At 36.8% G+C, this 22,910-nt stretch overlaps 2 protein-coding genes across 2 annotated transcripts in view; one reads left to right on the plus strand and one right to left on the minus strand.

Moving 5' to 3' along the window:
* The window catches only part of syn2b (synapsin IIb), a 70,347-nt gene that overhangs the window by 37,977 nt on the left and 9,460 nt on the right, over positions 1-22,910 (plus strand). The window contains exons 3-9 of the mRNA XM_008408551.3: positions 1,395-1,486; positions 5,067-5,223; positions 5,419-5,508; positions 19,215-19,277; positions 20,241-20,383; positions 20,685-20,759; positions 21,763-21,865. Of these exons, the coding sequence (XP_008406773.2) occupies positions 1,395-1,486; positions 5,067-5,223; positions 5,419-5,508; positions 19,215-19,277; positions 20,241-20,383; positions 20,685-20,759; positions 21,763-21,865 (723 nt within the window). The remainder of the gene's footprint in view (positions 1-1,394; positions 1,487-5,066; positions 5,224-5,418; positions 5,509-19,214; positions 19,278-20,240; positions 20,384-20,684; positions 20,760-21,762; positions 21,866-22,910) is intronic.
* Positions 6,289-19,165, minus strand: LOC103464443 (metalloproteinase inhibitor 4). Its single transcript, XM_008408550.3, has 5 exons — positions 18,019-19,165; positions 11,834-11,931; positions 10,511-10,625; positions 9,594-9,718; positions 6,289-9,098 (listed from the first exon to the last, which is right to left on the minus strand). Exons 1-5 carry the CDS (start codon positions 18,155-18,157, stop codon positions 8,901-8,903), a joined length of 675 nt encoding a protein of 224 aa, XP_008406772.2. The 5' UTR covers positions 18,158-19,165; the 3' UTR covers positions 6,289-8,900.

Genomic DNA, 22,910 nt, shown 5'->3' on the forward strand with positions numbered 1-22,910 from the left:
AATTCCTACACCAATTATTCTTCTAAATAATTACCCACAAATTGTTTCTGTTATACATTTCTTATAATATCAAGTTTGAGGCAGACAGGGACAGATCATAAACCATCAAGCAATGTTTGGAAATCCTCTTTTTCTGATCCAAGTTTGAGGTTGTTCCTACATTCGAGCTGTGACACTCAAGAAACATCAAAATAAGTATTTTTTTGTCCCTCTGAATAACATTGTTATGGTGAAGAATAATTTTGCTAAGATCTTCTCTAGTAAGAAAAGTGATATGATGGTGTTTGCTGCTAATTTTGCAGGGTTTCTGTTGAGTTAAGCTGCTCTGTCCTTCATCCTCACCTGGAGAACTTCAGCATTAGCAGCTCTCCACCTATTTTGCCCATTTTTATCTTTGACATTTCCCCCCGTACCTTAGTGTCAGATTTGCAGCAACACGAAGACATTTATAAAACGATAAACACAAAGTCAAATCATATGCAAAAGTCAGATCACTTAGAGCTTATTTCTTCTGATTCTATAAATATTTCAATTAGGTAGATCTGCCACTCTTTCAAAACATCGCCACGTTTAAATCTGTGCTTAAAAACCACCCTGACGTCCAATAAAAGCCACTCAAAAAAAAAATATTTGTCGTCTAGTTGCACTTTTGCTCAAGGTATCTGTTTCAAGTCTCCCCTATAAAACATATTGGTTTCATATTGGTTTCGCCAACTAACCAGCAAACCATTTTGCAACACATTTTGGTTGCCTAAATGTCAAATGTCTATTGTCAGGGGTTTCACATTAAACCGTTTCACACCTAATAGAGCTTAACGTGAAACCTCAAGCCTCACCACAGAAATGAAATACGCACCAGACGAGACAGAAGTCGCTGGCTATGAGTCACAGAGAAATCTTTGCCGTGTCTCGAACCACACCAAAGAGTAGCAACTTGCATTATTTACGAGAGCAGCAGCAAGGCTCATGTCTGCAGCGAAGTAAAGTCAAGAGTATGGAAACAAGTAAGCGATGCACAAACAGTGGTTGGGTGTTTTACTCACCCCTGTGCATTGGACTGCACTAGAAAGTAGTGAAAACGAAAAAAAAATAAAATAAAAAATGATTCATTGATTTGATTTCAGAGCAAACCCTGCAATTCAGACAGTAATAAAAGTAACCATAATTATACCATAATTACACATAATTAGATTTAATATAATCAGAGTTTATAACACAAAAACTTAAACATGAAAGCAAATCGAAGTTATTGTCTTATTCCTGTGTTTTCAAAGTATCTTTAAGTCACAGAAATAATGAGGAAATGACTTTTTCATGTAAAGCAGCATCGTTTTTATCATCATGTTGTAAAATTTAAACTGTCCTGTGCTCTTTCTCTTTCTCTGTCCATGCAGGCTGAGTTCTCGGAGGTCAATCTTGTTGCTCATTCAAATGGAACCTGCAATGTGGACATGCAGGTCATCAGGGGCGGCACCAAGGTCGTCAGGTCCGCTACACACGTCTCATCTACACACCTATGCACATAATGGCTAACCAAGCAGTTGGTTAATTGCTAATAAAATCTCCAACTCGGACCACATCAAAAAATGTTAAAACCAAACTGTCCCGATCAAGCCTTTGCACACAATTCCTAAAATAAAAAAATTGTAAATAAATAAACAAGATTTAAAAGCTATGACATCTGATGCAGTGACCTGGAAAAGTACTTTCCAAAAACTCGTTTACACTTAATGACAAATGACAGTGTATTTTATTAGGTTTTTTATGTGATAGACCTTTACAAGAAAAAATGTTTGTTGAATCCAAAAAGATTCAGTTTTGTCTGATTTTCATCCTATAATGAAGTATACCAAACCTCATGCTGAGACATGTTCTAAAAGGTATCTCATCATCCAGAGAAATCTTTAGTTCCCATTTTAATTTTGCATCAACATTTAACCCACTGATAAACAATGTTCTGTTATGTTTCTGTGATAATAACCGAGGATCCACAGGCTCCTCTTTTCTGTGAAACAGAAACCCCCAAGAATATGCTTGAAAGTAATAAGGTGACTTGTTTACTGAAAGCCATGACAAAAGGCAGTACCTACAGTCTGGCACAGTTGATGCGCCTGCAAACATATAAACTTACCGTAAACCAGACAATAACACACACTCACACATACCACAAACCCCCACTGACTCAACACAAGTGCTCTGCCAAAGGATTGGCAGCATTCACCCAAGAATCTAACGCCCCTGCAAAGCAACAAGCAAGCAACAGGAAATGCAGACGGCAGCTTCAGTCTGGTAATCAGCAGCTCTGCCTTGACTCTCAGCTTTATGAGGGGCTGGTCTGCGCACGCTGCTGCAAGGAATGAAAGAAATGGGAGCAAATGCAACAGATGGAGAGCCAAGCAAGCTATTATTTATTTTAAAAAAAAACTAGTTTACATGTTTAGTTCTCAAAGTCATGCTGATGGTGCTTTTATGTGTTTAGGATGTCTTTGTAAAACTCCTCCCAGACCTCTAAAGTTTCCCTGCTTCTTCATCCTCCCCCATACACGGGTTTGTGCTGGAGACAGTCATTAATGTTACAACACAAACATTAGCCCTTCATTCCTAACTTCAGTGGTGGGTTTTTAGACCTTGGCGTTCCTAACTATCTGCATTTGTCTCAGTAATTGCACTGTGTCCATCGATTTCAAGTCTCAGCAGTGATTTGCTAACTGCTCAGAGACTGCAAGTTGCTTAGTAACCTCCATCACATCCCAGAACATGTCACTATACAATCCACCACTTTCTTCTGTCTGCTCTTATCATTTTCTCTTGCTATCCTTCCTTTCTCTCTTTATTAAAAACAAAACTGATCAATAAATACATTGTTTATATTGCTGAAAAGGAAAAGTTGGAACTTGAATGGTTTTGTTTATTGGAAAAAAGGGGGACAGTCATTGTAGGCGGCATTCACAGTTTGAGTACTTTGACTGCAGTTGGGCTCATGCTGGTTTTGTCCCAGCAGTACATTTGAAGCATTTGCTAATCTCTCGGTACGTGCATGCATGGTTACCTTCCATCTGCTCAGCCAGGTCAAATTACACCAACTCACTGGCACTGAACGGACAATCACATTGGACGGAACAAGGTCCTGCAAGAGCCTCTTATTTCTAGACTTTTTTTTTCTGGTCCAGGGAGTAAAGTTAGGACATGCTCAGTATTTCTACTGCTGTCAACAAACCTAAAAGCCTTAAAATGAAGACTAGAACATACATCTAATAATTCACAAGAGTCACAAGTGAATAGTGAATAAACAATGCGCCCATCAGAGCTTTTAATGCAAAGTATTCCAGATTCCCTGGAAATTACAACTTCTGACACATGAGGACGAAATCATTGGGAGCGGTAAAAGTAAAGACAAGTGGCTTGATGGTAAACAAATCTTTTTTTGACAGAGGCATAATCTCTACAAGCCACCATTCACATTTTTCAGTTCCTGTTGTAATGCTGCTTGCTGCTACAGGAAATTAAAAAAGTGTTGTGACATGTTTCAAAGGTTCAACCATTTAGATAAATGATTATTATGTTCAGTAGTTTTCAGGATTCCTGTTTCAGATTATGCCAGTTCATTGGCTGGCAAGTCTATAAAAAGACAAGATTGCCATCCTTTAACTACAATATGCACAGGTGGGTTTTGCTAATAACGAAAATATGCAATATAGGAGGCAAATATGCCTTTTGTCTTCATGGGGAAGTTACAGTATGCTAGGTTGCATGTTCTGAACTACAGTAAAACTGATAAAATTACTAACGGACATTTTGACTGACTAAATTTGTTGGTACCCTTTTCAATATGCCATCATGCCATCACAAAAAACTTGTTTCATTACAAACTGTTGGAAAAAAAGTACAAAAAATACTCGAGATAGACACTTCTACAGCAAAACATTTTTTAGTTTTTTTTTTTTAAGTTTTATGGATGGCTAAAAAGAAGCAGACTTCTTGCAGAAGCAATAAACACTTTTCATTGCTGCAAGAAAAAGTCTGAAACTTTCAAGAAGAACACCCCTGTTGTTCACGGCAATAAAACAGAGTAATTTCCATTGGGAAACCAAGAAAAGCTGAAGCCAAAGTGATAGTACGATCTGTTCCTCTTCATCAGCTCAGTTGACTTCTAGGAACTGAATTCTTTCTTCACAAGCACCCAGTTGTGTTGACACTTCTTCTGTGTTGTTCCTTTCTAGCGTTTTATTGTAACACCACTCTCCATTTTCTTTAATGTCAGAGTCATTACTCACCTCTGTCTGCTCCTCTGCTTTAGCCCACATTCACTCACTTTCTCACTCACACCGAGACACACGGAAGAACAACAGGAGTCATTGCCCATCTTTGTCAGCCTTTCCCTGAACTGAACTGCAGTGAATATTGTGACTGACCTTAACCTGCTGGTCACATCTTGCTTTCCTGACTCTACTGTGTGCTTTTTTTTTTTTTTTTACACTTAATTTGTGCGGGGAGACTGGGTCACTTTGAATTGTGCAAGGAAGAAATACAATTAAATATAAATACATGAAATTAAACCACCCATGGAGTCTGCCATTTACCACTTACCATGCTAAGGATTATGTATCCTTTGCTCCCTCAGCAGATTTCTCTCCAGTTCTTCTAACTGCTAACGCTGCAGTCGGCCACCTCAGTGACACATGTCACCAACAGCCTCGTTTCACCTTCTGGTGACGAGGTTACCCAACAGGACGAAGTGTGTGGGAGGGCTACACAGCTTCCTGCTGTGCGGCCTCAACCCCATGCTAGAGGCCTAATACCAAAAGAACCTTCAGACTGAACTGCAAGGCCATAATTATAGATGTGAAAACAAACATGGAGACTTGTGATTGTTAGCAGAAGTCTCACATATCAGGCGGAAAGACAGAAAAACACACGCAAAACAAAAGTAACACAAAAGTATATATATATATATATATATATATATATATATATATATATATATATATATATATATATAGGCATAGATGTATATCAGCATTAAATGTATATAAAGACGTTTTAACTGTCTTTATTTCCCTGCCCAGGTCATTCAGGCCTGACTTTGTGTTGGTGCGCCAACACGCCTTCAGCATGGCTCAAAATGAGGACTTTAGAAACTTGATCATTGGTCTTCAGTATGCAGGCGTCCCTTCAGTCAACACTCTGGACTCAATTTACAACCTGTGTGACAAACCCTGGGCTGTAAGTGAACTTTGCAGAACACATGCAATATTTTTTTAGAAGAGTTTTCAGAGATGTGAAGGTAACATTTACCTTTAGTTTTATATGCATTTGTATTGGTCCACAATGTCCACAATGCCTGAGTGTGAAGAGTTAAAACCCAAAGTTTAGTTTGAAGCACTTTTCTGCTTTATTGTTTTTCTCTCTGTTTTCCAGTTTTCCCAGCTGATCAACAACCAGAAGCGGTTGGGTTCAGATAAGTTTCCTCTCATTAATCAGACGTTCTACCCCAACTACAGAGACATGGTAAAGGCTCTTTCTGGCTTATTCCATATTGTGTGTTATGAGTCTCCACTAAAACATTTGCAACCACCAACGTGGTTCAAATGACCTCAAAATGGACAATTTCATAGAAAGTGATTTTGTGTGCATGTCATGGTAAATTTGAGATCTTTTAAGAGTGCATTTAACTATTGCAGCAAAATGATAATATAAACAACAAACAACTTCAATACATTTTAAAAAGAGGAGAAAATGTAAATAAACATATGCAGCTATCCAGTTAGATCTAAAGCGATATAGTTTATGTGGTCATTCTTTGACATGTTTTATGTTGGTTTGAAAATGTAAAGCTGTTCAGTACATGGGTTACATCACCGTCTGCTGATATTGAGATATTTAAGGTCTTTAAAGAAAAGGCAAGTTTCTCAGAAATATTTCTAAAGTAGCAAAACAAAAAAAAATCACAAACATATGAGAAATCTGGAACGAACTGATTTATGTTTAATTAAAAATGTGAAGTAATACCTGTTCTTCATTATCCCACCTTGTTTATGGAATAGTTTTTAAAAAAGTACAAATAGTTTAAAAAAAACTATGGTGGTAGTAAAATCAGCATTTTACTACCACCACTAGGCTTCAATGTTTTTATGTCTTAAAAGACTCACCTTAACTTCATCAAACTTTCTTCATTAACATTTGTTGTTAAACGATCCAATCATCCTGAATTCAACTGTATTATTTAAAATCATCTGGCCTGTTGAGTTAGATTTTTGTTTCTAAAGGGAATCAACAAAAAGGCAGTGATACATTGTTCCACTGAGACATTTTATATACATTTTTTTTGGTACATGAAGATAGAAAACTTTATGTAGACAGAAACAGAGACTTAAATACAAACCCAACAATTATTTAAGTAAAAAACAAACTGAAATCTGTTTTAACACTTCATTAAATCATAATATGATGCATTATTAATTTGGGCTTTGTGACACTAAAATAACTGCATGAGTTTGTAAATGAGTTTATATTTAGACGACTGTCTCAAATCTGAAATGTTGATTTTTCCATTCGGTTTAAACTTTTCAGTGGTGACATGAGATAAATGTCAACATGATCCACCAAGTTGAACAGGACAGTCCCAAATATTGTCAAACTTAAATGTTTCTGATTCACAAACAAATTTTAGCAAATTTTGGCTAAATGCAAAAGTAGTTATTAAATTGTTTCATGTCTTAAGAGAAAGAGCTATCTAACCCAAATTTTTCTGGAAAAAAATAACCACTCCCGTGTTAAATCATGTTTAACTGACAAAGTTTAATTTTACAAGTCATACGAAGGCCTGATCATAACCAGACGTGTAAAAATCAAGAGATCTCCTAAATGTTACCTGACTGGCTACGAGAAAAAGGCTAATAATCTCCAAAGGCAACACATCGAACCCCAGGCAAAAGAAATCCAATAAAAAAGAAACAGACTTTCCAGACTTGTGGTAGCCTGGGAAGGATTAGAAAACCATTTCTTCACTTCTGGGAGCCATTAACCACAAATACTTAGAATAGAGTTAAATCTTCCCGGGAGTGGTGGGTTTGCTAAAATGAAGTCCAACTAGAGCACAATGGGAACTGATCCAGGAGGTAACAGAAGAGCATCTCCCTCAGTTAAGATCACTAATCTTGGTTAAACAATAATGAAGGGGCAAAAAAAGAAACCCAAAAAATACAACTGATTAAAAAGAGAATCACAAAGGGCCACTTCATGTTGCTAAAAATCACCTTGATACCTCCAAGACCTTTAAGAAAATATTTTGTAGGATAACAGGGCAGATGTACAAATTTTTGGCTAACTTCTGTCTCTAATAAATGAAGTTATCATTTTAAAAATTGCTTTATATATCCACTTGGGTCTTCTTAGTCTGATGTTAAAATTTGTTTGATGATCTGAAACTGGTGTGACAAAAGAGCAGAAGCAGATTTCATCAGCAAGGGTGAGCTGATTTGTTCACAGCACCATGAATGTGCTACAAAGCCGAATCATAACGCATTATAATCTGTATGAATGTGCTACAAAGCCGAATCATAACGCATTATAATCTGTATGATTTATATGAAGCAATCCTGTATCAAAACAGGGGTCAGGTCAGACCCTTGTTAAGTCTTTATATTTAAATGATTCAGCAGATTTCTAAAACAAACAGGTGAACAACCCACCTTCAGTTTAAAGGAGTTAAAAAGCCAAACCTTATCCTGTTATCTCATTTCCTCTACGGAGGAAAGACTCAGCTTCTTCAGGTGGCAGTGCTGCTGCCGAAGCGGATTAGGTTTTTGGCACAAAAAAAAGGGGAAAAAAAGCTCCACAACGGAAACTAAGCAGGATGTGAAGCTCTACTCTAAAAGAAAACATGTGGTTAGTTATGAAAATGTTAATTCAACAAAATTACTATATTTACAGTTACATAATTTTGAGATAAAACGTCGTATCATTTCTGTATCACAACAAGAAATAACACAAGTAACTGGTTAACTTGGGATGCTTTTCTTTGCCTGAACTGCAGAATGCAAAGGTTTTAGGCACGTTAGGTTCTTATTTATGATGTATAATTCCACATTTTCAGCATTAAATCGATTATACAGAACAACTAAGTAAAAGAAAATGCAAACAAAGAATTATTTTAAAAAATGGCTTTACCCCAAAGATTATTAGGAAAACTCCTGCAATTTATGTTTTTCTTTCTTCACATCACTTTTAATTATACCAATAAATTAAAACTATTCTGCAATTGCCTATATGCATCCTTGTTGAAGCTTCAGTGCCTAAAACCTTCACAAAGCACATTATGTTCAGTGTATTTTCATTTGTGTCAGCATTTCAGATAGAAATTCAATATCAGGATGCTGCAGTCAAGATGCACGTAATTAGACTCTGCAAGGTTGATACAAGAAAAGGATTCTATTATTTTAGTGTTCTTAAACATTTCTTTAATATTTCTGTAAATTCAGAACTTAAATTGCTATTTAGCCTATTGTACATTACACAAATAATCACAGGGCTTAAAAGGAGTGCATTTACAATGAGGCAAACACCTTCACTCAAAAGTGAAATATTAGCTGTGGATATTCTGCTGCTGTTCTCACTCTGTAACAACATGTGAAGTGGAATGTGTGAAAGTGAGTCAGAGAAACGCTCAAAGACCCTGCACTTTAAATATTTATTTTCCTGTTGCTGGATCAACTGCCTGAACTTTGCAACCTGTAGCTTAATGGCAGCTTTTTTTTCCAGCGGGTTTGAAAAATCAGCAAATTTTCCACTTTTTTTTTTTTTTTTCCCTAGTTGCTTCTTTGCAAGCCAAATGCGTGCTAAATATACCAAAAGCAGGGTTGGATTTTCCTTAAGGGATTTCTGAAGTCGGCGTTACAGAATCACGGGTCGGTCATGTCCAAGAAGTCCTTCTCGGGCGGAGGCCCACCCCGGTACCAACCACAGCTTGAGTCCAATCGTCGGATGCAGGCATACTGCCGAGCCTGCTCCCCATTCAGACTGTTATCCAGCAGCCAGTCCGTCCACAGGCACTCGTTCTCTCCTGTAGACGCACAAGGCACCGTGTAGCACGTGTTGATCTGACGGGAGAGGAAAATTATTCAGATGTTATTCATAGAACTTGTGCTGATCAATTTCGTCTCCCTTGAGTTTTGTAACTGGGGGAATATTTAAGACACATTAGTGAAAGCATGTGTTTTGTACTCTTGTTTTGCAAAGATGTTGTAGGCAGCACGACATGATCTCACATGACTTGTGGAAAATTTTAAACAGGATATTGTATATGCTGTTTGTTCACCAAATTTCTCTAGCAAACTTCTGAAACCTTCAAAGAACAGCTGCATGTGCACTGAGATTAAATTACACACAGTAGGACCCCATTTAAATGGCTTAGGTTGCACTGGACTTTAGTCAGAGATATAAAATTACAGAGGTAATCTGTTTGCAAAATATTCTGAAAACCACGTCACAATTATACTCTACGTTGTGCTTGTCTATTGCATAAAATGCACATAAAATAAACTGAAGTTTGTGTTTCTAATAAAACTTTAAAAGTATAGGTGGAGTAAACTCACTCTGCATTCACAGCCCATCTGGTATCTGTAGTTAAGGTTCTTCTTTTGTGACAGTGATAAGTTGTCCCACGACTCCACCAGGTCACACTGGCCAATAGAAATCCGTCCATCGCTCCACATGCTTCCTGTTTAGATGCATCCCGTAATCAGCAATTAGTTGGACAGTCTGCTGAAACTCATAAAAGTGCTACAGCAGTAAACAAGAACTTTAATTACAGCCTTTATGTCAAAGCTTTTAGACATTATTTTGAGTAATTAGGCTGCCGTGATTTTGGTAGGAATGCAATCAGAAAAGTTTTGTTACTATTTTTTTTTTTTAGCATAGTTCTTTTCTAAAAAAATAGGCAATAGAAATAGTGATGCACCAGTCAGTCTTCAAGTGATCTAAACAGTGGCCAATTTTCTCTTGACTGTGTCTGATTGGTGAAATGCTGGATAAAATCATTAACATTATATGATACAGAGGGACATTTTTCTGAGTTACTTTTCAAAATGCAGATAAGACAAGAGAAGATGTGAGGAAAGAGAGGTGTTTTGATCTTCTTAAGCTATGAAAGGGTTAGTAGCGAATAGCTACTCACCTAAACTTATCTATATTTAAAGTCAGAATAGTAAAAATCACATTTTGGAGGCACAAAGTATTCATGGCAATAATTATTTAAAAACTTTTTCTAAAAGTTTCTCCTGAGACGCCACTTAGAGAGTCTTTTAAGTACTAAATAACAAAAAAAAAAGGTTTTCACAAATCAATATTCACGTGAAAGAAAATTGGAACGGCCGATCAGACATAAAAGAAAATCGATAATGGCAGGATCGATAATGTTGCTCTACTTCCTGTTTCCTCTGTAAACTAATAACATCTGTGTCAGATTGTTTCACTGAAAGTGTTACAACACAGCACAGGTGGCAGACTGTACCTGAGAGCAGATAGCCTGCTTTGTTATTGGAGTCCAGTTTGACTCCACAGAGTGAAGAGAAGACAGGCGTGTACACATACTGGATGTCCTTGGCTCTGTCAAAACCTTTGAACATCTGGACACACAGAGCAGAAGAGAAGGTGCCAACGTGTTGCAAGATGAAAGGATTAAACAAAGTAAAACAGTGAAGTAAATTATTTTCGTACTTAATCAGCATCAATGTCAGCATGTAGAATCAATACATTTTGTTTTCTGACTGAGCCATGAAAAGAATTTGTAATAACCAAGGTACATTGTAAAACCTATGCCAAAATTTTTGTATTTGCCGTTTTATGTAAAACAACTTGCACTTTTTTAGTCTTTGGACATTTTTCAAGTTAGGTGAAGTTTAGTTTTGGATAACTTTGGCTGTTTTGATGCATTACAAAATATGTTAATTTACATTTTTATGTGATTTTTTATTTTTTATTTTATTTTTACATATACATATTGTCAAATACTGCAATCTGAGGTCTTTAAGCATTTTTGTTCCACTAACTCATTGAAAATTCCTACTTTGAATACACTACTACTGGAACTTCATTAGATTTTTTTTCACGTTCACTGGTGTTGAAATCCCTTCAAAATGTCATATTTTGTTGTTTTCTACTTGGTGAGTATATCTTATTGGCTGCTCCAAGTCTAACAATTTTGGGATAAACCAATTTTTTAACAATTTAATGACTGCAAGTAATTTTAACATTTACTGAAAAAAATAAATAAATATTGTGTGTGGGTTTTTGAAAATAAATGGAGCTTTTATCCACACGGTTATAAATTCAGACAATATATGAAGTTTTGTTACATGATGATGACTAAAGATGATAGAGCCTTTAATTACAAAAATGTGGAAAACTACTTTATAGGACTCTTTAAAATAATTTTTTTTGTGGAGCAAAAACTGGAGACGAAGGGTTGAGACAAAGAATGAAAAGCGTTAAATCCAGTTAGTTTATAATTTTGAGGATAAAGTTCAGAGTTTCTCATCACTGGAGGCTGGAAAATATCTGCCCTTGAGATAAAGTGTGAAATATTTATGCGATCACAAGGACTTTCCAACCAAGCTGAAAGAAGGACACAAGAAGGTGGGGCGTTAAATAAAGTGATGCTGCACTGTCAGACATTTATGAAGTCTAAACTACTTTTGTTTGTGGCATCACTCGTATTTCATCGTTGTTACAGACAAACAATACATAAATCCTGCTGACATGTACATGCAAAACAGCCGTATTCACAGAAAGTGATGCCACCATCAGCAGCTGATGCTGCCGTCTAAGAACTCACCTTGATCATTTTGATTTCGTACTGGATCATCTTCATGTAAGGTGAGGAGCTGTTGCTAGGCGACACAATCTTCTCTCCAGAGATCTTTGCCCTTATCACTGTTAGGAAAAGAGAGAGAGAACAAAACGCAAACAGGAAGAAGGGTTCAGATTAATTGAACTACAAAATAAATGTGAACATCAGGATAGATGTGCTCTACAGGATACTATCATGGATAATTCCTTTATTTATTTGTATGGGTTGATTGGTGGGTACATGGGCAGATCTGTGCCCCTCTCCTACCTCTTTTGCTCCCATTTTGTTTGTCACTCCTCTTCCTCCCCACACTGACAGTGTCGCAGCCTCGCAGTAGTGATACAGGATGTGTCACTCTTCTCCTCTGGGAGGAAATTCAAAACCCTCATGGAATAACAAGTAGCTCTCTGCTCGCTGTGTCCTCGCTAACTCCACACACACTAATACAGTATGTACACATTATGCATATTAGATTTAATACTCAATCTGCAAAGTGCAGATTGAAACCTTAATATCTGTGCTTTAGTTGCTACGAAATAAGTTTTCCTATGCTACAAACTCTTTGAGTTCACATCATATTCTGATTCAAACTAACGGCACCTGAGTCTGGAGTGAACTCCTCCCAGCACCAGGAATGATCCAATCACAGATTAATCACAACACCAAGACTCAGCAGTGCAGTAGCTTTATTTGGTTTCTGGGTAAGGAGATATTTCAAATCTATACCGGAGATGTTAATGTTAGCATGCTTCTCTGTATCTACAGCTGTGACGCAAACCATTTCTTGGCACAATAGAAGAACACGCTTCCCGACTTGTTCTGTTTAAAAGAAATGTATAAAGTTAGACTTTCTGCAAGCTGGTGATCTTTTCCTGGTCCTTTATTTGCTTGTATAGATTTTCGGCCGAGGTTTTTGTTTAAAATGTTATGATACAGTGTTCATGGGCTTTCGTTTGTTTACCTAATTTTCAAATATGAAGAACCAGCTACAAAGTAGTTAGACAAGGACAGAACATTTTAAAATAAAAACTTTTGGTGCTATAAAGCTGAACATTTATTCTGAGCAACAACGCTACATTTTCTGTTGTTATATATCTTTACATGAGTTTGCAATTCCCAGAAAAAAGGTGCAAATCTCACATTGTAAAATAAAAGCCTGTAGTCTTATAGATGACAGTCTGGAGAGAAGAGCCAGAAGTGGGTCAAGTTAAACCATTAAAGCATTAGAGAGCAGGAGAGGCAGAGTGAACCTCACACACACGGCTTAGCAAACCACCCACTTGGTTTTCCTTTTGGGTCATCATATAACTACGCCACGGTTTTTTGTGCTGGAAAGAGGAGGAGGAGCTCAGGCTGTTCTGTGAAATTAGCTCAGGCCAAGCTCAGTCTTTTTGTTTGTTTGCCGAACACCCCGGTGGACAGAAAGGCGGACAAACGCCTAAGGGTTTAATCTGAGCGTATAGCATTGCCCAGTCAGATACAGCTGCTTCAGGCATGTTGCCTTTGCAGAAAATGTCACAGATTTGATGTTTTCTTGAACTTTTATGTACTTCTTTCATTTATTTAGAGCTCAATCTTAAAATCATCAAGTACACAGAATTGGTAAGACATTTAGACAATACATTCTTAGCAGTTTTTTTTTTTTTTTAACATTAATGTAAGAAAGAAATGACTGAAATTAAGAACAACAATCACATTTTTGAACCATTGATTCTACTTTTCGGATTTTTGGCAAGCTTAATTTTATTTTGTCTAAATTTGAATTTTGACATAGAGGTCAAATTTATGCCAAACATTCATATATTTTTATGTATCATTAAAATTTTACTTTAATGTTCAATAAAAAATAATTATTAGAAATTTAAAAGATGATTCCTGAAGACTGTAAGATTATTATTATTATTATTATTATTATTATTATTATTATTATTATTATTATTATTATTTAAAAACATTTATATAATAATAAAAAAAACAGATACTGCTCATATACTAGTGCTGTTTTAAATATAAAAATGCAACTAGGTAACAACAGTTTCCACTTTAAATATACTGTTTTGTGAATAAAGTGCATGTGGAAAGTGCAATATTTTACCATAAGTGATGGCGTCATTTCTTCTTTTTGAGCTGAGAATAATCAGAAACAATTGCTTATTGGATGCTGGTCCCAGTCTGTAATCTCAACAGTCAAGGCGGCAGCAGGTATCACTGCCTGTGTTGTTGTAATTAGTCATTCAGCTAAAAGCTTTGCAGAATGTAACAGGGTACACATATGATAAAACATGCTTGGTGAAACTTCATATTTAAATACAAAGTGCAGGAGTGCTTTACTATATATTAAAGCAACAAGAGAGAAATGTATTAACATCTATTTGTTACTTTCACAATTCAGAAGTTTACATTTACTACCTTCTATTTAGTTTTGTGATTTGTGTAAAGCGTTTTAGGGTATTTGTTTACATCCAGGCTCTGAGCGTTTTCTTCAATATTGATATAGTTTCTTCATGAAGCCGTCTATTTTACTTGTTCCTCCTGCTGTAAAACATCCACGCAGCATGTCTGAATTCCAAATCAGTCATTTCCAGCTGAAATGATTTTTCTCAGTGAGATTTTCCAAGCGTTTGTCGTTCAATAAAAGCTTCATCCACCTGTTCTTAGATACGCACTCAAGCTGCTGCAGCTGTTTTGTGCACTTAGAAAAACAGCCACACCTGAGTTTCTGTTCGTCTGCTGCACATCTACATCACTAAAAAGAAATATTACAAACTTGTACCATGAGAACTGATGTAGTAAGTAACTTCCCCCTCCCAGATGAATCAGCACCCTTGTCATGCTCACAAAGCTGGACTGTCAGTGGGCTTTCACACTGATATTGTTAGTATGCAGACCATCAGACAGCGCCTATAGACATGGAAATGAGGTGGTGAGTTAGAGGGTAAGAAAGAGAGAGATGGAGTAGGCTGTGTTGGCATGGACTGGCCTCCATCCAGCGAACACACACATGCATACACACGCGCACACACACACACACACACACACACACACACACACACACACACACACACACACACACACACACACACACACACACACACACACACACACACACACACACACACACAATGTCAAACAATCATTGACCAAGGAATCATCCAGGGTTTGTGCACACATTTGGATATTACTCAGATGTACGGCCTTATTCGCACAGCTTGTCGACTCCGACAGCACTGTCAGGTCAACTTAAGGCCACCACCGGCCTCTGCTTTGAAAACAGCCTGGAGGGTGTGACCACACACACCAGGAAGTGAGACATTTTTGCCCAAATACTCGAGGGGTATTAGGACTTTGTTATTCATAATACCAGAAAGTTGTTTCCTACCTGAAAAGAGTCTAACTGTTGTTTCAGAGATTTATCCATATCTAAAACAAATCCAAGCCTAAGCAGCCAGCCAAACAAAGGATCCCAAGGTCAGAGTTTTGGGATTTTTATCATCAGTTGCTTCCACAATGGACAAGTTTTGTTGTTTACAAAGATTTTAAAGACACTAAAACCTTTAGATCCGATTGCTTTATCTCTTACAAAGTAGTCTGACCTGTCCTTTTACATTTTACAACAATGAGGAAAAACATCACTGAGATGAGATGATGAGTTTCTTTTTTGATAAGTTGTCTGCAAATAAGACACATTTTTGTGTTTAATTCGATTTCATTCTTAAGCAATTCATACGTTGTTGTTAAGTGGCTTAAACAAAAGACTATTAAAAATTGCTATGTTAAAGATTTAACTGGAAAATTAATAAAACCAGCTTATGTCCAAAGAACATCTTTGGTGTCTTAAAGACTTTTAAGCAGATGAAAAAATGGAGCAATTTAAATAAGCTAAAGTACAAAAACCTTTTTTTTTCTCAAACAGAGATGCTTATATTGCCTGAAACTAAATTTCTACTTGTTTCTTTTGAAGTTCAAGTTAACATTAGAACTGCAGCACAGCTAACCACCATTGGTAGATAGAAAAACAGAATGTCCAATCTATTACAAACTATTGATTCAAGCTACAAGGAATCTTTGATTATTCATGTCCTATAATGAGGCAAACGTAACGTAGCGTGAGATTAAGTCATGTCCCAGTTGCAGTGTCATTAGTTGTATAGTAGCGGTGCTCATGTGTGATATACATAGAGAGAGAGCCGCAACGTCCAACTGCAAACAAATTGTTTGCCAAATTATTTGTGGCAGCCTGATCTGCAGTTTGAACATGTTCAACTCTGATGTGACATCATTCACAGATACAAGCTCTAACAAAATGAGCGCAGCATAAATTGAGGAGTGCAGCAAGATTAATAAAGTTCGTCACCAACAAGCATGAGAAGTTCAAATTTAAATTACTAAAGAAACAGTTTCTCTGCTCTGATGGAATCTAGATGAATAAAAAAGAGGGAATTCAAGCCTGAAAAATAACACATAACATCCAAGAATCAAAAGCAAAACAGCCAGTATCAGTTTGCATTTCCAACTTGAAAAAACTTAGTTTATTTTCTCCTTTACTTTTGTGCTATATTGTTCCAGTTTTATCTTCAAGCTAAGCTAACCCTGTGCTCTTATCCAATGGCATCTTCACCTCAAACTCAACAAAAACAGGAATTTTAACTTTGAAAAATGTTCAGTGTTTCATGTCCACTGGAACTTCAAGCAGCATTTTTCATAGTATCGTTTCAAATTTATTACCATTATTGAAGTGATTACAAAACAACAAGTCATACTTTTGCTTTAACAGGTGGATAATCACATGTCTTGTTTGGTTTCATACATCACACAAAACAGAGTAAAATTTGTAATTAGGTAAGTGATGTTTAAAAGATGCTAAAAAATGTAGCGCATTTTTATAATTTTGTGATACTTTGTGATTTATTTTAACTGTAAAGGATTACACTTACTGAATATTTTGCTGTAGGGAAAATGAATTTAAAATAAATAGGCTGTAGGGTCTGTATAGGCATGTGTTACCAGTAATTATAGTTACCATCAGATTGCTGTGATTGCTATTGCCAGACTATTTGTTTGAAGGATTTTAGCTAGCTTAATTGTTTTCATTGAAAGGTCAGAGTAAGTTTTTGATTAATTATAAATAATTTAAAATGATTTTAACTATTGTTACTATTTATTAGTTTAAACTTATTTTGTAAAGCTAATTGTCTTGAAGTTGTTTTGGGTTTTGGACCGTTGATGATGAAACTTGTCCATAGGGCTGCAGATCGGATCAGTTCTGCTTCTTTAGATTCTTTGTCAGTAGCAAGCCTGCCTGAAAACACCGTCACTTTCAATTTAGAATAATTGTACTTGGTGGACCTTCATCTCAGTTATGAAGGGCAAAACTGATGCGCAACATCCTGTCACGAAACAAATCCTCCCAAATGCTTCCATCACATCTCAATAACACAGGCTTAATTATGCTCAGCTTCCATTTCAACATAATTCATTCAGAAAAAAAAAATGTCACCTTCTAAACCTGATGGGGATTGCAGAGAAATTAGAAAACAAGACTGAAAGAGATATTTCTTTCTTCTTTATCTGCTTGTTTTTTTCTCCCTGTTGGAGTTTAACCTTTGACAGAAGCACATACTCAAGCCTTCCACACTCTGGAGCCAAGTACTCAAATTCAAAGCAGAGTGTTAGTTTTGGCTTAAGCTTAGAGAAGGGGAAAAAAAGTGGGGGTGATACTGGGCAGAGAGACAGATGAATAGAAAGTTGGCTTGTTTACTTTAACGATTGAGGTTAAGGGTTGTTTTTTATGGGATTCAGAGAAATGAAATGGAAAAATGCCACTTTTGATGCCACTTATTTTTTTAGTTATTTTCACACAGTCTTATAAGTATATCATCCTGGTTGTATTTTAATTGCAGATAAAATCTGACAAAGATCGCCTAAATGCTTCTGCTAAGCTGATTATCTATTACCACATTTGTTTTTGTTTTCTCTGTGAACTTGGCCTTTTCACCCGTTACATTTCAGACTAAGCTGATCATTGAGCAAAACAGTCAAACAAAAATCCTTCTTTGAAAAAGAATTGCTGTTTTATTTTGTTAATTTAATCTTGAATGTTGTATATTCGCTACATCATCGCAAGCAAAGGTAAGGTTTAACCATCTTTAGCTTATTATGAATTAACTCACCAATCTCAGCGCTGCAGAAGAGCTGCTGTGGATGTGACGGGTGGCAGCTACATCCCTCCACAACGTCCTCCATGCCCGCACCAAGCAAAAGGAGCACCACCAGCCCCAGACATGCACTTCTCTCCTGGGACAAGGCCATAGTGGCTCTGGCTACCTCTCACTGTTCCACCACTTGATGAATGCTCTGCAGCCTCTTCTTGCCCCGTCGAGTTCCCTGGGAAGCAGGTCAGGCTGACAGTTGGCAGAGGGGGTGCGCGGCGGAGAAGACAGTGGGGTCGAAGAGATAAGAGGAGCTCTGGAGAGCTGGGACGCAGCTGTGGATAGAAATGTTTTCATAAGTTTAAAGTGCACCTCTGAATTCAAGCTGCAGCAAATAACTTGAGTTGAAAGCTACTGCTGCTCTCTTTTCTCTTCCTTCGCGCTCCCCCTCTCTGTAGACAACACACAGAGAGGCTCACAATAGCCCAATCCCCTCACACTCTGGCCTTGAATGCTGAGAGGGTCGCACACAGGGAGCCTCTTATGCGCTCCACAATTTAGGGACAGCCTCCTGAAATGCAGGGGAAAAAGCTGGCATCCTGTAACTTCTTCTTCTTTTGCTCTCTTTTTGAAGCTTGTCATCTCCTCTGGACACTTTTACAGGGTCAAAATCATTCAAATCTCTTCTCTACCAAGAGTTAAACTATGAAGAAAAAATATTCCCGAAGGAATGGAATCCTTCATGTTTGTTTTTAATCCCAAGGATACTCGTTTTCTTCAAGAGATGAGTTGCAGTAACTTGAACACAATCCTCATTCATATAGAATAGTTTTTTTATCCTTGTGTTCAACTTCTTATGGAAGAAATACTGTTATCATTGTCTTCAAATATGTTTTACGTTTACTACTAATAAACATTCACAGCAAATATGAGTCTATTCAGTTTAAGAGTGCAGGATTACTTGCATTGCTGTCAACATTTGGTTGGCGGTCCTTTTAATAGCCACATTAAAAACACATTTAATGAAAAAAGTTTTGAGATGTTTAATGCTTATTTGCTCCACTGTTTCGTCGTTCCTTTCTTGAGCTTCCTGTTTGCTGTAAAAATGTATTTTTCCTAGGATTTTTCCACTGTTTGCTTGAGGGGGGGGGGGCAGTTGTCACTTTCTGTGATTCAGTTTTATTCAGAGTTTACTTTATCTATCTTTTGTATGACAGATTACAACACCAAGTTTCCCAGTAGTGGTGAAGATCGGACATGCCCACTCTGGAATGGGAAAGGTACGGAAATGTTGAATCTTGCATCATTTGTTTTTGAATCGGGAAAACATACAAGAAACAACATGCAAGAGTTTTTGCAATTATGTTTTAATAACTTAAGTCAAAACTGAAAAAGAAAGAGCAGACAGAAAGTTAAAGACACATTGTGTAAAGTAAAACTACACCTAAGCCCACATATTTTCAGTATCTCTGAAACATGAACACTTACATTTACTCTTCCTCTTTATTTTTTTTTCCTCATCTTTCCTGCTACTAGGCAACCTTGCATTGTTTTCCTCTCAGTCATCTCTAATATTGACTCATCACTATGTTTTTTTTCTGTTTTCTAACAGGAAGAGCTCTTTATCAAACATTTTTTTCTAATGAGCCGCTTAATCTGAAATTTCTGTCACTGTTTAGATTGGCTCCAAAATGTTTCCATTAACTGAGAAAAGTGGAACCAAACACTGTATTTACCTTTTCTGTCTTCCTTTATTCTAAGGAGTGCTTTGGCAGTAATGCCTAAACCAGGGTGCTTGTAATATAAATATAAATTCTCTTGAACTTGCAAATTTAGATGAGCAGACCAAGATATTTACCATACTTTTTAAAGATTACTTCTACTTTTATTAAACCTATAAATTAATTTAATCATTTTAATCATAAAATAGCGAATAACTTCCTATAGGTTGAAAGAACCTATAGGGTCAGCTAGAATCAGCTAAATCAATCTGGACTCTATTGAAAAAAAATCTGCTTAATTAGAAAGTCTAGTGTTATTCGGTAGGATTTGTAAAAGAGAACTGAATTTAAGCATGCCTGAATATTACATTCACAAACATAGATGTACAATAAAAGGTGAATTATATTGCCTGGATTATGTCATCTTTAAAATACGTTTAAGGGAGTGGAGGTTTTGGAGTTTATATGACAAGGTTTAGCATGTAAATAAACTTTTCTGCATCCCGTGTCATTTATCTACAGGTAAAGGTGGACAACGTTAGTGATTTCCAAGACATTGCGAGTGTGGTGGCCATCACTCAGACCTACTGCACTACAGAGCCATTTGTAGATGCCAAGTACGACATCAGGGTCCAAAAAATTGGAGCTGACTACAAAGCTTACATGTGAGTCTGTCGCTTTGTTCGGTGTTTGTACAATTCTGCCTGACCTCTGCAGGTCTGTGTCCAGAACAATCCAGAGAACACTGTGATCTCTTCTGAGGGAGCAATTGAAAGCCTTCCGTTCAAGGGACGGGGTTCAGTTATGTTATTTAAAAGGAAATAAAAACAAAAAACGAATAAGCAACGTGCTTTCTTTTGTAAAATTCCTGCAACATTTTGGAGCTCTATATTAATTAATTGAAATTTCAAATCTGAAAGCTTATGTTGGTGCTAATTTAACACCTGATTTCCTCTCCGTTTTCAGGCGAACATCCATCTCTGGTAACTGGAAAAGCAACACCGGATCTGCCATGTTGGAACAAGTAGCCATGACTGACAAGTGAGCGGTGCTTCTGCGTTAGTGATGCTCCAGCTGGCCTGGGTGTTGCACACGTCGCTCCGGTTGTGTTACGTCACAGTTAGTCATACTGCGCTGAAGCAGGGGATTCATTCAGCTTTAAACCAGGTCACTCCTGGAAAAACACAGAGATGTTTGGAATTCACTTCATATTTATGATGCATTGATGTGCTTTTTTTAAAATATTCATTTAAGCAGCGATGCAATAAAATGCGAGAAGCTAAAACCAATACTTAGCTGCTCTCCTGGAATTGAGGATTTATACTCCCTTTGAAACATGTAATTGAATTATTTTTTTTCTTTTACATATGACTTAACAACCTTTATTGTTATAAAGATCCTATAACTCCTTATGAAATTTACAAGATTCAACAATTATTATATTAATTTATTTAACACTTTATGTGTCTGTGTTTACCAACCCTGCTCTGCAGATTTTAAACGTTTCCCTGCTTCAACACACCTGATTCAAATGGTTGCTAATCAGCTATTGACTGAAATCAGGTGTGCTGAAGCAGGGGAACATCTAGCACATGCAGGCCGGTGTGCCTTTAGGCTTTTACAGGTGGACTGCAGTTGTTTAGTAAATCTGGATGCTTTGCAAAAAGTAAATTACCCCAATTAGTACAGTATCAATATCCTCCCGGTTAATATTGATTTTACTTGACGACAGATTGATTGTGTTCAGTCTTCAAGACAGCAAAATCAGTCTAAAGCAAAAGATTGACTGCTCAAAGTTTATTGTCAAGATGACAATAAGGGCAACTGTTGCACTGGCAAATTGAGCTAAACTAATTAGCAAATCGATACTTGAGATAGTGCACAAGATTAAATCTTTTCTTAGTCAACCAAAAAAGAACATAAAATCTGTCTTCATTCACATTTCTGCTTCTTGTGAAAAAAAACATCCATCAATATTTTCTGAAGGCACAGAATGAGGGTTCTAGGTGTATTTATTAATTAACACATTTTTATTTTCTGCCAGGTATAAATCGTGGGTCGACACCTGCTCAGAGATCTTTGGGGGTCTGGACATCTGTGCTATTAAAGCCATCTGTGGTAAGGATGGCAATGACTACATTACCGAGGTGAGAATGAGCCTTTCAAATAAGCTTTCAGGAGTAAAGGTGCTTTAACATTGCTTTAACGTGATAAATTTGTGTTTGCTCCCTCCTTTTTTTGAGTAGCAAAATTTCACCACATTTTCATAAGAATAGTGTAACAAAACACAGCTTACTGATTGCAAGAGTTCCTAAGCCAACATTACTCTGCCCGTCTTGATCTAAACTCCAGTGGCCTTACAATTTATGCCTTAATTAAATCTAACCTTACACAACTTGCAGTATTAATGCTAGCTACATATTTTGTGCGTCTGTTTATTTAAAAACAGGTTTTGTCGATCTTTCTCAACAAACTACTCTGTCTGTATTACACGCCCTGCTTTTTTTGTCCTGCGCATTTTAGCGTGTTCTGATTTTGACTTGCTGTAACCACACTTTTTTTTTTTAATAAACCAATGTGGTCTCCTAATAATATTTTTCATTAAAACAAACCATTTAGTGGTAACATCTCCATGTGGAAACTATCGAAACTGCCAAACCCTAGGCGTCAGCTCTGAATATAAAATAGTGAAGCATTAAAATGAAATTGGGGATTAAATGTGTGCAAGTTTTTTTGCAGCAGTTATTTGGGGTTTAACATAGACATTCAAAGAAAAACAGAGGATGTGATGGTATGACTGAACAACAGTCTGGAGCTTTTAGGGTCAGACAGAGAACTACTGGGCAAACACAGGTTTGGAAAACAAAGAAGAAGCAGTGATGGTTGTTGTAAGTTTGGCTGAAGACTCTAAAGCAGTGGTTCTTAACCTTTATTGAGGTACCGAACCCACCAGATTCATATGCGCATTTACTGAACCCTTCTGCAGTGATAAATAAAATGTGATTTTTCCCCCACCCCAAATTCAAGACATAGGGGTGACCCAACTAGTCTGTAGTTGGGTCACCCCAAGATCACCAAGTCTTCTTAAAAGATAGAGTCTCTGAGAACAGTTCTTCAAAATATAGTCAGTGTTTTCAGCAAAGTTGAGCTGACTGTCCTCTTTGACAACTTCAAAGAGAACTCGATTAAAGG

Source organism: Poecilia reticulata, chromosome 5 (assembly GCF_904066995.2).
Source record: "Poecilia reticulata chromosome 5, P_reticulata-male-v2, whole genome shotgun sequence".
Taxonomy (NCBI): Eukaryota; Metazoa; Chordata; class Actinopteri; order Cyprinodontiformes; family Poeciliidae; genus Poecilia; species Poecilia reticulata.

Excerpts from the sequence above, each read along its gene's own strand:
- LOC103464443 (XM_008408550.3), bottom strand. The coding sequence starts at position 18,157 with ATGGCCTTGTCCCAGGAGAGAAGTGCATGTCTGGGGCTGGTGGTGCTC. Across the intron at positions 10,626-11,833 it reads ACGAAATCAAAATGATCAAG|ATGTTCAAAGGTTTTGACAG; the intron begins GTGAGTTCTTAG and ends CTGTGTGTCCAG. Across the intron at positions 9,099-9,593 it reads AGATGGGCTGTGAATGCAGA|ATCAACACGTGCTACACGGT; the intron begins GTGAGTTTACTC and ends CTCTCCCGTCAG.